The sequence below is a fragment of the Channa argus genome, chromosome 5 (genome assembly GCF_033026475.1).
Source record: "Channa argus isolate prfri chromosome 5, Channa argus male v1.0, whole genome shotgun sequence".
Taxonomy (NCBI): domain Eukaryota; kingdom Metazoa; phylum Chordata; class Actinopteri; order Anabantiformes; family Channidae; genus Channa; species Channa argus.
In genome coordinates this window covers 2,962,129-2,981,491 of record NC_090201.1, presented here as the reverse complement: position 1 = coordinate 2,981,491, position 19,363 = coordinate 2,962,129, and the positions used below count along the sequence as shown (strand labels likewise).

The 19,363-nt window shown below is 39.5% G+C and overlaps 1 protein-coding gene and 1 pseudogene across 5 annotated transcripts in view; both read right to left on the bottom strand.

Annotated features, from left to right (window-relative positions):
• Positions 1 to 19,363, bottom strand: part of cadpsa (Ca2+-dependent activator protein for secretion a) — a 183,881-nt gene that overhangs the window by 88,842 nt on the left and 75,676 nt on the right. For 4 of the 5 annotated variants that reach the window (XM_067505309.1, XM_067505310.1, XM_067505311.1 and 1 more), the window contains exons 7-9: positions 12,792 to 12,903; positions 12,552 to 12,691; positions 3,433 to 3,499 (exon numbers count right to left, since the gene is read on the bottom strand). In XM_067505309.1, the coding sequence (XP_067361410.1) occupies positions 3,433 to 3,499; positions 12,552 to 12,691; positions 12,792 to 12,903 (319 nt within the window). The remainder of the gene's footprint in view (positions 1 to 3,432; positions 3,500 to 12,551; positions 12,692 to 12,791; positions 12,904 to 19,363) is intronic. The other variant, XM_067505313.1, reaches the window with a different exon arrangement.
• On the bottom strand, positions 6,138 to 6,934 carry LOC137128288 (piggyBac transposable element-derived protein 4-like; annotated as a pseudogene).

Here is a 19,363-nt window from a genome sequence, read left to right as displayed (position 1 = left end):
GCTTGATCATGTTTATGTGAAGCAGTGTAACACTGCAGTAGCAGCAGAGAAGGCTAACAGGACTTTTATGGTCAGCTGAAGGTAGTCCAGGTCAAGTTTGGACTGGGTCAGGAATCAATTGATGCAATTAATGCAATTTTCACAAATCTGTCTCAATCTGGGGGAGGTATAGCTGCAGGGGGGTCCCAGTCAGGTAAGCTAAGAGACCCCCCCTTATCTATTGATGCTGTTGTAAATAAAGAACTCCATTCAGATGTCAAGAAGCTTTGAATGTGATAACAGAGTTGGTTCAAGTCCAACATCAGGAGTCAAAAAAAGTCCTGCCAAAGTGGGCAGAATTGTGAACTGGGGAGCAGATGAGAGATGTGAGCAATGAGAGACACAGGAGGAATAACTTTATTATCAGAATGTCTGTTTTTGCCTCTGGACTGAACAACAGGTGCTAACACGTGTGTGTGTGTGTGTGTGTGTGTGTGTGTGTGGTAACTCTTGTGTAATTCATGTAAAAAATAAATAATTAAAATAAGAAAAATTAAGAGAAAGTTAAACAAAAATACAAACACAACAAAATAATCTTAAGTAAAGCAAAACCAATGTAGTAACACCTGATAGGACAATGCATGAGGGAATAAAAAACATGAACTCAATAAAATAAATGCTCATAAAACTGTCAAATAGAGAGTGTCAATTGCCACAACATTTTATTTTCCATGCCAAAATATAATTTTGTTTAAATATCATTATGAGTCAATAACAGCCTGAAGTCTTCGACGGACTTCATGTATGGACATCAGCAGACACATCCCGTCTTCCCTCTTCATTGACACCTTCTGATTTACTTCTTGTGGGGTCTCTCTTTAACTTTAACCTCTTTTACACTAAGTTGAATTGAAGTAAGTTAGATGAGACCATGTGATTCATTTGGCCAGTCAAAGATATTCCACCTATTCTCCCCAAAAAGCTCTTTGTTTGCTTTGGCCTATATTTAGATGCATTAGAATTAATTTAAGCTTCTAATATGCTCTTGTACGCATAAATATTCATATTGTGGCTTCTGTCAGCAGTGAAATAATCAATAGAAACCATTGTTATTCTTATTTGTTTTTTTCTTATTATTATTCTTCTTCATATTATTATTACTATTATTATGTGTTCATTGCTAGAACTTGCGATATACAATGTGCAAAACTATAATGGGCTGTAATGGGCTGCGATGGGATCATATGATTCATATTATTTTGTTTTGTGTCTACAATTTCATTTGAAGACATGATGGTCAGCAGGTATAATTACAAACTTTGATTAATATGAACAGTTCAATTCCAAAAACAATGCAATGACGTCTCTACGTGCAACATGTCAGATACAGCAACTAAAAGTACACATGTGCTCAGACACACAGAGCAATCATCAGATCTGCTACTCAAAAAAATATCCATGCACACATGGCGACAGACAGAGAAGCAAAACACGAACACAGCACGGTGCAGTCTATTGACCAGTATTTGTCACATGCTATATATTTAGCTGGAAGCAAATGAGAGGCTTCAAGTTGGCGGTGCTCAGGCTTTTCTAGCTGCGAGTGTTGGGCCAGCTAGTGTTCACTCGACTTTGTCAATCCCCTGTCAACTTGTAGCTCTGAGACATATCCTCTCCAACGCACAAGAGACAGCCCCCCCACCCCCCACCCCCGTCCCTCCCCTGCCTGCTGCCCACCTCCTAATGCAGAGCCACCAGGAAAAGGCAGATTCCTCTGCTCCCCACAAACACACATACAAACCCCACCCCCACACTTCCAACTCCTGACAAAAGCCTGCTTGGCCTCTCCATCATTCCTTTGACAGCCGAGGGAAGACAGCTTGGCTTCATCTCTTCTTCTCACAGCACAAACATAACATGTGGCCACTGAACGTATCAAAGCCATAAAGCAGAGCTCATGTTGAAGGCAGCTCATGGTTGTCTATTAGGTGTGATCAAGTTTTTTTTAATGCTCTTTCTAAACTGATACTGAGGCTATAGATATGAATTTGAAAGGGCAATGGACAGTTTAACAGTTATGCTCATAAATAGTTAAATTTTGGTTGGTGACAAACCTGAACCTCTGTCCCTAAACTTGGTTGGACAACCTGACTGTATTTATTTACCCAAATAAATACAGTTTCGGTAAACCGAAAATATCGAAAAGTTTCTAAAACACATGACAGAAGTTGGTTTGGTACAGTTCTAATGCAACCTGCTCAATTCCAAAGCTAAAAAGCTAAAAAGCTGCTACTTTCCAGTAGCACTCATAGACGTAAAATGAGAACTGGACACTGGATTGAATCATTGTACCTACTCATTCCTGTGCTCAGTGGTACAAAGACTGGAAAACGTCTCTATTTAGGTTCCACTTTTAAAACGATCCTCAGTATAGAAGCCTGGTACCACCTCATATGACAGGAAAAATGGCAACTGACACTTTTTTTGAAAGTGTTCCTTCATTTATTTTCATGCAGTAGTATTTCAGTTTATTTAAAACAATTTTAATTTTTATCACATATTGTGTAGTGACACTCTTGGAGTTGTTGCTTTTTGTTGTCTGTGGTGGTGTCGCTGTTGTTGCACAGGTGATTCTAGTGTTGCTTTTGACAATGTTAACAATAAGTAACAATAAGTCTTGCTAGTGGTGATTTACAGTAGTTTTGTCCATAAAATCCTGTTTTATCTGAAGTTCATGTAAACAGAAAAACAAATGTATTAAAATTGAGAATGCTGCATACCACAAACAAGAATCTGAATGTAACTTCATGTACTTCATTATATTTAAATGCCTAACCAATAACCCACCATCAAAGGAAAACTGACTATTAAAATAATTGCAAATTTAGGAGCATCTGGAAAGCTGAATGATTAGGGTGCATGCCGCGTAACCATAGTGTCCAATCAGGAACCTTTGCTGCCTATCTCTTACCGCATGTCTCCTGTCTGTCCTCCACTTGACTATATCAAATAAAGGCACAAAGATACCTAAAAATAACTTAAAATTAGTAGCCAGTGTATTCAGTAGTTGCCTGGAATGTAAATTTAAACACAATCACAGTGATGAGGATGAATGCTATGGAAGGTTGTTTTATAGTCAGGTGTGCTGATATCAACACAGTTAGCAGTCTCGTAAAACTGCCACCCGACTGAGAAATGACACCACTGGGTTCCCATGTTGAGAACTGGGAAGTTGGCAGCTGTCACAGCTACAGGGACTGCAACTTGGTTGGAATATACATTTATTTTAATGTGTGTGAACCTAAAGACTGTTCGTTCCAACACTGTTGTTGCAGCATTTTTTTTGTGTGTCTCTTAGTGTTTTGTCAGTGTCAGTTTAACAGTCCAGTGTGTGATTTGTCTAGGAATTAACCAACAAGCAGCAGAGACTTGAACCAATCATTTTTTGCTTACCTGAACCAGCACAAAGAAACGTTTCTTCCATCTTTTCCACACATTTTTGCCAATGACCCAAAGATACCTGTTGAAAAAAAAAAAGAAGAAAGAAAACATGAATATTTAGACAAAATAAATTTGTCCAAAGATGCAGCTGTTGTATATGTGTCCTGACTATTGTGACAGGAGTCTGAAGCACCAGACGCCAACGCTACATGAAGTGGTAGTGTTGTGTGTCTACTGACATCTTCTGGTAACATGACATTACTGCAACAAGACACATTAGCTTCAAACTTTCCGAGCGATACAGTAAATATCTTGGTCCTGTTGTCTTGACATTTACATATGCATGTGCCCAAGGAAGCAGCCACGAAACAAGAAGAACTGCATATTTTTTTATACAGAGTCACAAACATAAACTATGCTGTTCAAACTTGTATAAAGGTACCCGGGTTATTCTTATCCGAAACCCATTTTCTTTTGTGCGTCTATATGAATTGGATAGAAATAAACTAAATTATCAGTGAAAGCAATGATAAAATGATTCATTTTCATTTTGTAATATTTTCCTTTATTTACTCTTGGCCACATAATAAAGCGTCTATGGACAAGATACTGAACCCACAACTGTTCAAAACGAACCCCAGCTATTCAGGATCCAGAACTTCCAAGCTTGGCAAATTAGAGGGTTACACCAGGAAGGACATAGATCTTGCAGTCATATACTTAAACGAATCACCCCAATTATTCTCTCATTGTTCCCTTCACAGCACAATGCCACAATGCTTTTCTTCAAGCCAAAGAACGTGTGAATTCTTTGTGTCCTAAAGCCTCCTTTTTGATTTTGACATGAAAACATGATGCAGAAGGAAACGTCTGGGAAGAGGGCTTTTATTGTAAAAGAACATCTGAGGGTGAGGACCCCAGTTTGATCGGCTTCTAATGCTCCTGGCCTAGCTGTGGGTCTCCCCGGTGATACTGCACAGTCCGCCTAAGTCTTGCCTTTCCCCGTGGTCCTTCCCAGAGCGGCTTCTGCCTGTCGTTCTAAATAAACCAGCATCCATGAGGTAACGCATGAAGGCTCTGCCTGTGCGCTGTGTAGAGTGGGACCAGTAACATTGTCTAGGGAGGCAGTTTTGGCACCAGGGCAGCCCAGCAGCCTCCTCCAAAACCCCAAAAGAAAACATATGGAGGGGAGGGGGCAGGGGGGAGAAAGGCAGACACACAGCTCCTAACAGCTACAAACAGAAGAGCAATGCTGTAAAGCAGGAACTGTGTGTGCACCAGTGTGTGTAAAACACACTTCGACTGTAGGCTGATAGTCAGCGCTCAAATGTGAGGGGCACCTTCAGCATCAGTGCTGACGTGAAGCCGGCCAGAGAAACAATTCAATCAAGTCATTCTGCGGCTCTAATCTTCCACATAGACTGGAGGGGAAAACGCCATATACGACATGATTCAGACACAAAAACAAAGTGTGTAGTGTGTCTGTAGAACACGATCACAGATTTATGCACAACACTGTTTGTGCAATGAGAGATGTTATAATATTTAATCTGATCCTAATCAGATTCTTACTTAAACTTAACGCATTGCCACTAATGCCAAGATCACAGTAGCTGTGAAAGAGAGCACTCAGATGGCAAAGCTCAGCAAACCACTCAGTGGGCGATATGTGTTGTTCTTAGGCCTTTTTACACAAAGTTTATGGACGTTGCAACAAAAAGGATCCTGCCAAGCTGCTGATACTAAAACGTGTCCAGGCTGAATTGGCCCAGCAGTTTTTTACTCTTTGCTCTTTCTGTCACACTGCACGGATGATGCAGTCTAAAGCCCAAAAGTTGAGATTCACTCGCTCACCATTCAGCAAGTGAGACCCATGTCTCAGAAATAAAACAGTAGACTTACACTGAACTTGACACACTCGTAATCCTTTTTCTAAAGCTTTACATGTCACCGTGGTTTACTCTGCCACATTGGTCTGACATATAAAATATGCTTTTTAATGACAATGACAAGCATTGTTGCATTACTGAGATACATTTTGAGAAAGAAGCCTCAGCTGTAAAAGCGCAGTATGTAAGATTTGCTGGCACCTAAAGGTGAGATTGCAGATTGCAAACACCCCGCCCCCACCCCTCCCTCTCCGAGCATACGATGAGCCTTTGTTGTTGATAATGGTAAATGTAGTGACAAGCTATTACAATTCCCATGTAACTTCTTCACAACAGAAGCCACTAATTATATACAGTAAGCCTCATTCACTGTGGACATGTTTGGATACTTTGAAGTAGTGTGTTTCTTCCAATTACTGTGACTGTTTCGTTTAACGTGTTGCCTTTCAGGTGTCGCCACAGCGAATCATGTGCCTCCATCTAACCCCGTCCTCTGCATCCTCTTCTCTCACACCAACTAACTTCATGTCCTCCCTCACTACATCCATAAATCTCCTCTTTGGTCTTCCTCAGGCCTTCCTCTTGTGTTAGCTTTCCTCAATCTTAATATAAAAACATTGTAAAATGAACCTCAATAGAAAAATATAAATAAATACAAGATTGTTTTGTTACCTTACCATTATTGAGGGATGTTAGAACACATCACTTTAATAATTTTGTTCAATTTATTTAAAAGAAAATATATTTAACAATAGTAACATCTGTGGTGTTACGGGTCAGTTTTGAACCATATACATTTACTTCAAGCCAAAAAATAAAATCCTTTCACTAAAGCTTCACTAAAAGTTTCCTCCTGAGGAGCTTTTGTCCAAGGTCATAGCTGGTACAAAAAAAAAACACAAGTGATATTGTGACCCTGCAGTCCAGTAGTCATATCGAGGACCACAGGTTTTCCATGATTTTTGTCTGGGATCCCACCAGCAGCTTTGCCTGTGTAAATCTGTAAATTCCAGGCATAGCTTGTTTTTGAATCACAGGATGCCCAGATTTTTATACCATATTTGCCTGGCTTACTGGGTATGTATTGCCGGAACGGGCACTTTCCTCAGAAAGGGACAAGACGTTCATCTACTGTCACCTCTGCCCCTGGGTTGAACATCAGAAGAAGAAGCTGCACACATTTCTCCCAGACATCCCTGATGGGGGAGAGTTTGTTAGGTCTTGCTCTGGTATCTCTGTTGTCAAATCTGAGGACTCTTGATATAATTTGAAAGGTGTGAAGTGACATTGTTGCCCGAAAAATATTTCTGCCTGTTGATCGTCCCAGAGACTATCAGTGGCCTCATTGCAGGATCTAAAGAACACCAATGTAAGCATCTAGATATTCCTCATCAATGTCTTCCCACGTGTCACCATGGACATTTTTTCCTTCAAGGTTTGTCAAAACATGTCGTGATGTCACTGACTCTCGTCACAGCAAACCTTGTGATTCCAGGGGTCATTTTGATGACATTTGCAGCAGCTGTCCTGCCATGTGCATCAGGAGGTACTGACCTCCAAAAGATCTTACCGTCTTTGGACTTGAATCTTTCAGCAAATTCTGTCGACCTCCTCCTCAGACTCATCAGATGTGTCTGTCTCTTCTGGAAAATCTTTTTTTCATTATTGAAGCTGCAAATTGGACATGTGAACTCTGCAAGTCACCAATTCAATACTGAATTCACACGTCTGGACGCGTCCAAGTTTGTTTGTTTGTTCTGTATTTGTGCAGCTATAGAGGAAAACAAGAGTCACCTAAAGCTCAAATGATTGGGGGAGGAGCTGGCTGTCAGTGCTTAGGCTGACAGTGCACTTATTATTTCAGTTTTTGCTGTAAATATTGCTTTATAACCTTATATTTAGAAGTGGGTCGAAACCGACCCTAACATCACAAAGGTCATAATTTTAATAAGAGCATTTCATAATTAAGTGAGAAGTTTTTTTTTGTTTGTTTGTTTTTTTGTTGAAATAGAAGTTACTGACAAATTCAAAAAGCTTTGATGTAATAAACAAAAGTATATGGATCATTTATGCATTTAAAACTGAAAATGGGTCGGTGCCGACCGTAACACAAGAGTAAAGCTAGACCTCCTGCCTGGCAGCTGCAAACTCAGCATCCTTCTAACGATATATTCACAGTTTCTCCTCTAAACATGTCCAAACCACCTCAATCTGGCCTCTCTGACTTTATCTCCAAAACATCTAACATGAGCTGATGTCCTCATTCCTGATCCTGTCCATCCTCATCACTCCCAAAGAGAACCTCAACATCTTAAGCTCTGCTACCTCCAGCTCTGCCTCCTGTCTTTTCTTCAGTGTGTCTGTCTGCACTAGGTTGGTTTAAATCTTATCTATCTGATAGATTTCAATTTGTTCATGTTAATGATGAATCCTCCATGCACACAAAGGTTAGCTATGGAGTTCCACAAGGCTCTGTGTTAGGATTAATACTTTTTACTTTATGTGTCTCCTTTAGGCAACATTATTAGAAAACACTCCATAAATTTCCACTGTTATGCTGATGATACCCAGCTATATTTATCTATGGAACCAGATGAAAATAATCAGTTAATAAAGCTTCAAGCATGCCTACAAGACATAAAGGCCTGGATGTCCCACAATTTTTTACTTTTAAACTCAGACAAAACTGAAGTCATAGTATTTGGGCCCAAAAATCTCAGAGATATGATGTCCAACCATATTGTTACACTAGATGGCATAAGTCTGGCCTCCAGTACTACTGCAAGGAACCTTGAAGTTATGTTTGATCAGGATCTGTCCTTTAACTCACATATAAAACAAATCTCTAGGACAGCCTTCTTCCACTTACGTAACATTGCCAAAGTTAGGAGCATCCTGTCTCAAAGTGATGCCGAAAAACTGGTCCATGCATTTGTTACTTCTAGGTTGGACTACTGTAATTCCCTACTTTCGGGATGTCCCAGTAACTCCCTAAAGAGCCTGCAATTAATCCAAAATGATGCAGCAAGAGTGCTGACTGGAACTAGCAAGAGAGATCATATTTCACCTTCACTAGCTTCTCTTCATTGGCTTCCCATTAAAGTTAGAATAGAATTTAAAACCCTGCTTCTTACATATAAAGCTCTGAATGGTCAGGCTCCATCATATTTAGAAGACCTCATAGCACCATATCATCCCAGTAGACCACTTCGCTCTCAGAATGCAGGCCTACTTGTGGTTCCCAGAATTTCCAAAAGTAGAATAGGAGGTAGAGCCTTTAGCTATCAAGCTCCTCTCCTGTCGAACCAGCTCCCAGTTCAGATTCGGGGAGCAGACACCCTCTCTACTTTTAAGTCTAGGCTTAAAACCTTCCTTTTTAATAAAGCATATAGTTAGTTATATTTTTTGCTGCCATAGGCTTAGACTGCTGGGGGACCCACCCCCCAATGCACTGAGCTCCTTTTCTCCTCTTGACCATCTCTCCTCTCCTCTCATCCCGCAATTGTCACCACCGTATGTCATTAACTCTGTGTGTTCTCTCCCGTAGTTGTCTTTGTCCTCCTCTGTCCCCTTGTCTCTGTCCCTTTCTGCAAGTGTCCCCCGGCTTTGAAGCTGTGTGTCTTCCAGCGTGAAGCTACTGGTCCTACCAATCTGCCCGATGTTTTGTTGTTACTTTTTGTTGCTCTGTTCTTTTCTCTCTCCCCTTTCCACTCACCCCATCCGGTCGAGGCAGATGTCCGTCCACCCTGAGCCTGGTTCTGCTGGAGGTTTCTTCCGTTAAAGGGAGTTTTTCCTCTCCACTGTTGCCTATGGCTTGCTCCAGGGGGAATTGTTGGGTTCTCTTTATATATCTTTATAATCTTGACTTTATTCTGTAAAGTGCCCTGAGATGACTTTGTTGTGAATTGGCGCTATATAAATAAAGTTGAATTGAATTGAATTGAATTGAATTGTCTCTAAGCCGAACAACATCTCTGGTTTCACCACCGTCTTGAACATCTTTCCTTTCATTCTCGCTGATACTCTTTTATCACACAACACACCTGACACTTTTCTCCTGTTCCAACCTGCCTGCACTCGCCTCTTCACCTCTTTTCCACACTCTCCATTGCTCTGAACCGTTGACCCTAAGTACTTAAAGTCCTGCACCTTCTTCACCTCTGCTCCCTGTAACCTCACCATTCCTCCTGGGTCCCTCTCATTGACACACATGTATTCTGTCTTGCTGCGGCTAAGCTTTATTCCTCTGTTTTCCAGAGCAGACCTCCACCTCTCTAGATTTTCCTCCACCTGCTCCCTGCTCTCACTACAAATCACAATGTCATCTGCAAACATCATAGTCCATGGAGATTCCTGTCTAACCTCATCTGTCAGTCTGTCCATCACCAGACCAAACAAGAAGGGGCTCAGAGCCGATCCTTGATGCAGACCCACCTCCACCTTGAACTCCTCTGTCACACCTACAGCACCTCACCGCTGTCTTACAGCTCTCATACATGTCCTGCACCACTCTAAGATACTTCTCTGCCACTCCAGACGTCCTCATACAATACCACAGCTCCTCTCTCTGCACCCTGTCATACGCTTTTTCTAAATCTACGAAGACACAATGCAACTCCCTATGACCCTCTCTGTCCTTCTTCATCAGCATCCTCAAAGCAAATACTGCATCTGTTGTTCTCTTTCTAGGCATGAAACCATATTGCTGCTCACAAATGTTCACCTCTGCCCTTAGCTGAGCTTCCACTACTCTTTCCCACAACTTCATTGTGTGGCTCATCAGCTTTATTCCTTTGTAGTTGCCACAGCTTTTGCACATCTCCCTTGTTCTTAAAAATTAGCACCAGTACACTTCTCCTCATTGTTATACTTTTATTAATCAGATTTACATTGTGTTTGTGTTCATTGGGTAATTTAAATTCTCCCTGGACACCAGACCATGTTTTTGACAAATTTAAGTTCAACATCAAAATGCAAAAATTCCCTCTAGACCCAGTTTTTAGTTTGATTTCTGGGTACTACTTTCGGTGCAACATGTGGCCTGTGTAAAAGGTGACTATGTAGATAGCAAAGGCTCGTTCTAAGCTAAATAAAAAATAACAATTCTTATTTTCAGGTAGACACACTAATGAAACCATCGTTATGTATATTACATACTAATAGGGCACCTTTAAATATTAATGTACTTTTAAAACACCAATTACATAATATTCTGTGTTAATGTGTTTTTCACTTTCATAAACACTACAAATGGTGCAGCAAAACGTTTTTGTTAATTATGTGAGCAAGTGTGTATAGTGGGATGGACAGTGTGTACAGCCACAACAGGCAAACAGATGGTAATGGCAGCCTGTAAGACCCACGGAGATGAAATCCAGGTAAATGAAGTCCGGTAGCTCTAGCAGTGCTGCTACTGCAACTACCAGTCATGTACCTTTTTAGTTTAGATGATCTGTTTGTACAGCACAATTTTAATGCACATGAGAACCCACATGAGGTTGGATAATGATATGTGACACAATTGAAAAGCTTTTATAATTGTCCATCCATTCATTGTCTAAACCGCTTATACTGATTTGCAGGTGGGCTGCTGCCAATCCCAGCTGTTAGTAGGTGAGAGCTGGTTGCCGGTCTGGTAGGGCTGATACAGAGACTGACAACATTTCGATACACAAACTCAGCAACAGATTAACTACAGTTTAGTGAAAAAGTTTCTATTTCCTTGTTTAAATAGTAAATCAGTATTAGTATTAGTAAAGAGTAAAATAGTGAATGTTTTTTATTAATAGAAGAAACAAAAATGGTGTCAAACCATCCATCCAATATCTGTAACTGCTTTTTACTTTTATCATGGTTGCAGGGAGGCTGGAGTTTATCCTAACTGTCATAGGGCGACCATAGACACCATAGACAGGTCTCCAGTCTCTCTCTGGGCCAACACAGAGAGACATACACCGACGGACAACCACTCACACTCATGTTCACCCTACAAACAATTTAGAGTCACCAAGCCTCCTACCATTGGTCAAAATTAAGAAGCTCTGGACCTTCTACAAAAACAATGACCCAAAGCACAAAGCAAAGTGAACTCCGAAACGGTTTACAAAGAAAAAGGTTAATGTTTTACTATGGTTCTCCCAGCCTCCAGATCTAATTATCATAAAAAATCTGTTGAGAGATTTGAAGAAGGCTGTACATAGCATTTAACCATAGTAATTATGCCATAAGGAGTGGGCTAAATTTATGCCTGAATAAATATAAACCATGTTCAGAGGGAAACCAAAGAGGTTGGGGGAGGTTATAAAGGGAACTGTGACTGCATGTTACAGACTTTGTTATTGGCTATGGACTAAGTACCTAAAGGGAACTCACACACACATGGGAAGGATATGTAACATCATACAGAAAGGCCACAGCCGCCCAGCTTCTTCATACTTACATACAGTGGCACTGCTTTTCTGTAATTACAGCATGTTGGTGCACTGTGTTTGTTTTACTGTAAATTTTTTAAAAATTAAAAAAAAGACAGACATCAGTGAACACGTTTCCCAGTCTGCTGTGTTCGGGTCCTTAAATATCGCAGAAGACCTGCTATTTCAACACTGTCTCTGTAGTAACCACTGTTCAGCACAAGAGGGAAGCAATGTACTTCCAGTAATACTGTGCTTCTCTATGATTAAAGATGAGGAAATGGTGCAGAAATAGCAAACTGGACCCTTTCACATCTGCCCAGCGTATGTCTCTGTCTTCAAGGACATACAGATGTCAGTTCACCTTCATGTGAAAATGCAAGTTTTCATTGACAAAAACCGAGACAGGCGTGTGGATTTATAGTTACTGCACGAGAGAATGAGGAAATGTTTGCGTTGTTTAAGTATCACACCAGATGTGATAAAATCTGTCTTTTCCTAACGACAGACAAAGTAAACCTAATGACGCCTTTTAGTACTTTACGAGACAAGTCATAATTTATATAGTTTCATATTATTAGAAAAAAATGACATTGCCTGTCATCTCTTACGTGTAGAGCAGACGCGAACAATAACATGAGAATCAGTCCCCTGTTCTTCTTCTCTCTCCTGGTCTGTTTGTCCCCTACGATCAGTATTATATCATTGTGGTAGGATACAGAACAAGAATGATACTTACCAAACTGTTCATTTAAAAACCTGATACTCTAGAACAGAATAAATTGTGAGAACAATGTGGGCCAACAACTGGTAAAAGCCTAATGTCACTTACCCACAGTGCTTCATGTTCTGTGGTTTGTCCATACGAATAGCCAGTTTGATCTTGAGTTCACTGTCTGGACAGCCTTTTGCTATTGCCATCTTATGGAGCTCACACTGCTTAGGACTGTTGGGAGTCGGATGGAGCACAACCTGTGTGTTATAACATGACATTAATATATGACAGCTATACAAGTTAGTGAAAATCGAAATGAGCTAAATAAAGCAGGGTTTTAGTAGAGATGTTCCTTACCCTCCCCAGCTCCTTATCTTCCAAAGCCAACACTCCTGTGCTCTCAGTGAACAGCTTCACCTTGACAGCAGGTAATGGCTGGGTGGTGGTAAAGTCACCCTGCGTGCCCCAACTATACAAGAACACACACAGTGCCAGCACAATGAGACATGAGGTACAAACACTGTGTTAGAGATGATGATTATGTCACTTAACATCTTGTCCAGTTTAGCTGGACCCATAAAAAAAGGAGTGCAGCTATTCTGAAACTCACAGGGGTTTAAAACACAGCTGGTTGTACTGCAACAAATGATTTATGCTAAAATGTGATTGTTTTTTAAAACGATATCATTTTCAATTTAAGGCAGAAACAGGTTTAAAACAAAGAAGATAAAGGGGTGTCAAAGGATTGGAAAAGTTGTTTAAGGCTAAAAATTCCAACTACTAAAACATTGCACAAATAAAATTCTTTAGTGGAAATTACAACAAGAGCTCAGGTGAAGGATGACTGTCCTGTGATCTTTGACCTAAATTATTTTTGGGAGTCATGGATGCTGTGTCCTTCAAGCTACAGAAGACAAGACCCATCTGACTTGTTATCAGTGCACACTTCAAAAGCCCGCATCTGTGATTATGTCGAGTGCATTAATGCAGCCTGCATTGGCAGCTTGAACATGTGTAAAGGTCGCATTAATACTACAGATTTTGGATCATACGCTGCCATCTAGACAATGCGTCTTAAGGGAAATTCTTGTTTATTTCAGCCAAAAAATGTCAAAGCATATTGTGCATACATTATATTATAACGGCGTGGCTCAGTAATAAAAGAGTCCAGGTGCTAAACGGACCTGCCTGCAGTCCAGACCTGTCATCCTCTGAAAAGTGAACTGTTTGCGTCCAAAATTAAAATCACTGGTCTCCCAAGTTCCTAAAGACTTACAGAGTTGTTACAGGAAGAGGGGATGCACCACCGTGGTAAAGATGATCCTGTCCCAACCTGTCCTAAAAGGTGTTGCAAATTCAAATAGAGCATGTATGTAAAATAATAACAATAAAGGACAGTAGTACTTTTGCTGCTCAGAAGTCAAAATGTACTGTATACTGTGAAGAGGGCCACTTATTTTCCCAGTTATTTAAAACAATCCTATATCTCTATGTCTTTCACCTACATTGCAACCAGGCTATAAATTTCAGCCTTTCAAGGGTAAAGCTATTTTTTATTTTTACTTTCAGGGGTCATTAATGACATTGGGTTGGGCTGTCAGGCAGGAATACAAATGACATGTATATGTATATACTGCCTGAGGAATAATGTTACAAGCTGGTTTAGTGAATATGTCTACAATATGAAACAACATACAGGTTTGTGCAGACAATTGTGTTTAAGCGAAATATACAGAGGTATTTCAACTCACTGCATTGGCTGTGGTAGTATTATATAGTATTATAATAATATAATTTGGACAGTACAAGGCATTATTTTAAATTATAGAGTACAAGAGATGCAAAGCTCTAATCCAGCTGTCAGTTGGCTGATGTCAGTTTAGTTGGCAGAGTGAATACAGAAGTACTACAAAGACGTGTCTAATTCTCTCACTCCTGTTCCTATAACCATTTTATTCTTCTGGCATCATGTTTAACAGAATACCCAGCATCACCTGGGTCCCCAAAGCCACCCATAAAGAGTAAAACTATACCTAAAATGACAGATTATATGTATTATATTAACTTGTTTAGTAAAAAAAAAACTTTACACACATTACAGTGAAAATTCTGAATTTACACTCAGCATCTTCATTGACTTCTTATTCTACTGAAAATAAAACATGTTTAATAATTTAGTATTCCTAAATTAGCATATGCTTTTTTTTTCACTGTACATAAACATTTTACAGGCTTTGAGTTTTCTTACAGCTTATACCACAGTTTGACTGACTCTCCATGTTTTCTTCACTAAAAAAAAGCCACAGATCATGTAAATGTAAGGAAAAACGTTCACTACTAGTTTGTCAAACTAGTTAGTAAAACATTCTACAGCATAATATTGTATTTTACGAGCACCACACACATTGTGTGAATATTCCCACATGAGTCAAATCATGGCCATATGTGAAGGGCAACTATGGCTGTCACAAAAACCGCAGGCATTATTTTGGACAGTTTTTTGACATTGATTCCGGTAATTATTTACAAAAGCGACAATATTACAATGTGGCTATCATCAAGTGATTCAACAAGCTAAATCCATGTTCAGAGGCTACTTAAAACCATCCCTGTTTGAGGTGCAGCAGAGGTAGAAAGTAAAAATAATTAATAGTATAGTAACTGTGAGTCATCTTATGAATCACTCTTCACCTCCATTGTAGTATTACACGTCCTCTCTGATGGTTAAAGACCCTAATTATGCACATGTTTACCGGTTCATTGAAACCAACTAGGGGGATGTTTAACATTTAAATATACCCTGAGTGTCTATTCTTGTGTAAGGCTACATTAGACATTTAAGAAAGGTTTTCAAGAATGTGTATAACAGAGATGTCACAGCACTGGTACTGACATGGTCACAGCTGTAAATTACAATCTGTAGTTTTTATGTCTTATTCCTCACAATTCGATTCAGTTGTGTTTTATGTGATGATGGTTTCTCTACTAGCAATGGAGAGAAATAATGTTTGAGTCTTTGAGGCATTTTAAGGGCTCTGCCAAAACCGAATGTACCTGACTGAGCTAAAATGTTTTTAATGTATATAAAGTTTAGCTCAGAGATTCTGATAACAGCACTGTGCACCCGTCCATAGAAAGTTTATCGACTAGTTAGATAATACATTTGAGGATATAACTACCAAAGAGCCAGATGAAAATCCAATAATGTCTTAGCCAATGAGCTCAAGAGGAGATGACTAGTTAGGATCTTTGAGCGCTATTTGGAGGACATCTAGTTGTAAGATTGGTGACTTTTGATCATTTGCCCCTGGTAAGTGAGAAGTTGGAAACACAGTTGTATCTGTTCCTGTTAGAAACGAAGTCTTTACAGCTTTTCATGTTTAGCACTGCCACGTGTTCCCTTGTTTACAGTAATGGTGATGTGTGGCCTGTGGTTGTGCAGAGTAATGATGTTTCCACCGGAGAAATCCATTTAACCACCCACACACATCTATACTCACATCCTCTGCTGGGCAGAGGACACAGAAGCTCAAGAGAAATGGATGACCAAGACATTGTCAGATAAATATTGCTGATCCCAAAAGCACTGAGAAAAGGTTAGAGGGTAGGATGTATTTTCAGCTGTGTTACAACTGTGTTAACCCATCTGAGGCTCCATTGAGGAAATGTCTATGCAATGTTGCTTGAATGAGCTGTAGAAAAATTTGAATGCTCTTTCTGTGACATTACTCCGCCAAAAACTATTAGGCTACGTAGCGAGTCATCATCTTAAGCCAAACTGAGGTCCGTAGAGGCCAAAGGTGTGTGTATTTTTATATATTAAACACACACATCCCAACATTAACACCCTCAGTTTGAAATAATTCCCATCTGGACTCAAAATAAGCTTTGTTATCTCATAACAAGCATAATCAACAATATTCCGTTTGGAATATTAGATCAATTCACTGTCTTCTCCTGGTCATTACAGACTCTAATGTGGTAATCTTTTGTAATTAGCAGACATAAAGCAGCCTCAGCCAATTATGTTGTCACATGAGCATATAACAGTTATTATACTGTAGCCTATTGAAACTGTGCTGTTACTGAACAAAGTGTCTTTGTAATGTTTCTCCAAGGATTCATAATAACACATTTACACAAGCTTGCATTAATTTAGACAAAGCTTAACACAGTTGTAGTATTCATGAAATATTAAAGTCACCAAAAACTGTGCCTGTGGTAGTCAACAATTCTATTAGGAGGACAAAAAGTGTCTGCAGATTATACAGTATATAATTAACAACCAGGGGGATTATTATCTAGATCATGAGGCTATTTAGAGGTTTTTTTCTGAGATGTACAAATTCCACTTCTAGAAAACTTGTCATGATCTGGACCTGGACTTTTGGACTGGTTTTTGTGGACTCATTTGGGTCTGAGGTTTGGTCCTCGTAGATCCCTGCTGGTCAGTCCTTGTTTAGCCCTTGTTTGGTTATACGGTTTTATCCCTGGCCTCTGTTTAGTACTGGGTTTCGTTCTTTATTCCTGCCCATTGGGCGCTTTGGACGTTTTCCCCCTTTTAATCTGCCACTGTGTGTACCCCATGTTAGGGTTATTGTTCATTTCTTGGTCAGCTTTGTATGTGTATATTATCATTAAGTATTCCAGATCAGTCCTGCGACATTCCGTTTTCTGTTTTTTCCGGCACCGTTGGGATTCGTTTCCCCAGCATAAGTTCATGTAGCCATGCTTATGTTCAGTTTCCCTAGATCTCCCTGACTCCTGCCCGCAGGTTCATTCCTACTGTCTAGTTTCTCCAGCCATGTACTGTTTTCTTTAGCTTGAGTTTAGTACCAGGTCCTTAATCACTGTTTTTAACCTGTGGCCTTCTGATAGTTTGCTCTTTTTTTCTCCATTTTTGGAAGCAAATTTCTGTTATTTTCATTACTACACAATTGTAATGAAATCCCTTCTATCACATCTCCTCTCACAGTCTCCTCATTAAGTCCTTTAACTAAAATCCTCACAAAAATTGGGACTTTTTCTAAAATGCAAATACAACTTAAATACCCAGCTTGTCAGAAAGTCACCACTTGGATTTAACTAAGTAAACAGGTAAGTGTCATCCTTTGGATAAATACTGATTACTGCTGATACTGCACTGATTACTATGTCTTAGCTGGTAACATGTTATTCAACTCTAACTGATGCAATACAGTAAGTAGGTGACAAATTTCTTCTCCTTCTGACTTTGACTTTATCTCCAAAAATGTCTAACATTAGCTGTTCCTCTGTTCTTATTCCTGATCTTGTCCATCCTCGTCACTTCCTAAGAGAACCTCAACATCTGTCTCTTCTTCAGTCTAACTGTCTCCGTACAACATCGCTGGTCTCACCACCATCTTGAAAACCTTTCCTTTCATTCTTGCTGATACTCTTTTATCCCACAACATGCAAGACTCCACCCATTCCATCCTATTTGATTGGACACCTTTTCACCTCATTTCCAGACTCTCCATTACTCTGAACTGTCGACCCTAAGTACTTAAAAGTCCTGCACCTTAGATGACTAATATTCTAAATGTTGAATAAGCAGAATTCATCTGAAAAAAGTGTGAAGATGTAATTTAGGGAACATGAGACATTTTTTTCACACATGGAATTCAAACTTTGGCCCTACTAAGAATCTTTGGCTCTTTATGCAGTTGTGAAAAATCAATGCAACTCTGTGTAGAAATAAATATTGGGACATTTCATAAGGTCATTGAAATAAGCACAGCAAATACATGCCATAATTAAAGCTGAACGCAGTCCTATAAAATATTAGTGACTTTTTTTTTTATTCTTTGGCTAGGCAGTGTTCTTGGACAATTTATTCAAACCTTGTTTTATCTGAGAAAACACCAGTACAATTTAATGCAATCCAATAAACCAGCTCTGCCATATACTGTACCTTTACAAAGTTAGAATTTCTCAGTTTTTAAGTTATCATTCTATGTGTTTATTATTGAGGAGGAAATAGTAAGAGGTGGAGTTTTACTGGAGTGCATTATATTAGGAGGTGGTTCGAATGTTTGCCACCCTATTTAAAATAACTGCAGGACGGATGCTCAGTGAGGTTATATAAAAAGAAACAAACTCCAGAATACCATCTTAATACTTATCTATTCATATGTCAGCCATATGCAAAATATTGAATAGACATAGTAACCATGGCAGGAGACCACAAAGGAAGCCACTGCTCTCCAAAATACTACTGGTCAACATGAACCGAGGTAGAATTGTTTGGGAGGAACATGAAGCCCTAAATATAGAGTAAAAGAGATCATCACTTCTAGACCTAAACTGTTTGTCAATGTATTCTACAGGATAATGTCGTGGTAGCTTTCTGCAATCTAAAGCCATTACAAGAATATGGGTCAGGCAACAGGAAAATGACGCTAAACACTGAAGGAAACTACAACAGAATGGACTCAGAGATACAAAATCCACCTTTTGGAGTGACCCAGTCAGAGCCCAGACATCAACACAATGAAGATGTTCTGGAATGACCTGAAGAAAACTGTTCGCACCAGACGTCCTAGGAATATTGCTGAGATGAAGCAGTTCTTTAAGGAGCGGGGTCCAAAATTCCTCCTGAACACAACATTTTGCTACAGGAAGGGCTTGTTTGAAACTATTGCTGCCAAAGATGGTTCAACCAGTTTTTAAAGCATTGTTGTGATAACTTTTTCCGTCATCACTTTGTATGATAAATGGCTGCAACTGATAAAGAAATGAAAGTTCACAACATTATTTTATAAGCTTAGAAATATTGTCTCCGTCGATATTTTGTGCCTGTAATGACAAATTTATGCAGAAAACCAAGAAATTATAAACAGTGTAAGTTTTATTTTTTGCATGTATATGTTTCAGTGTTTATCTTATGAGTTCTGCCAACAGAGCTA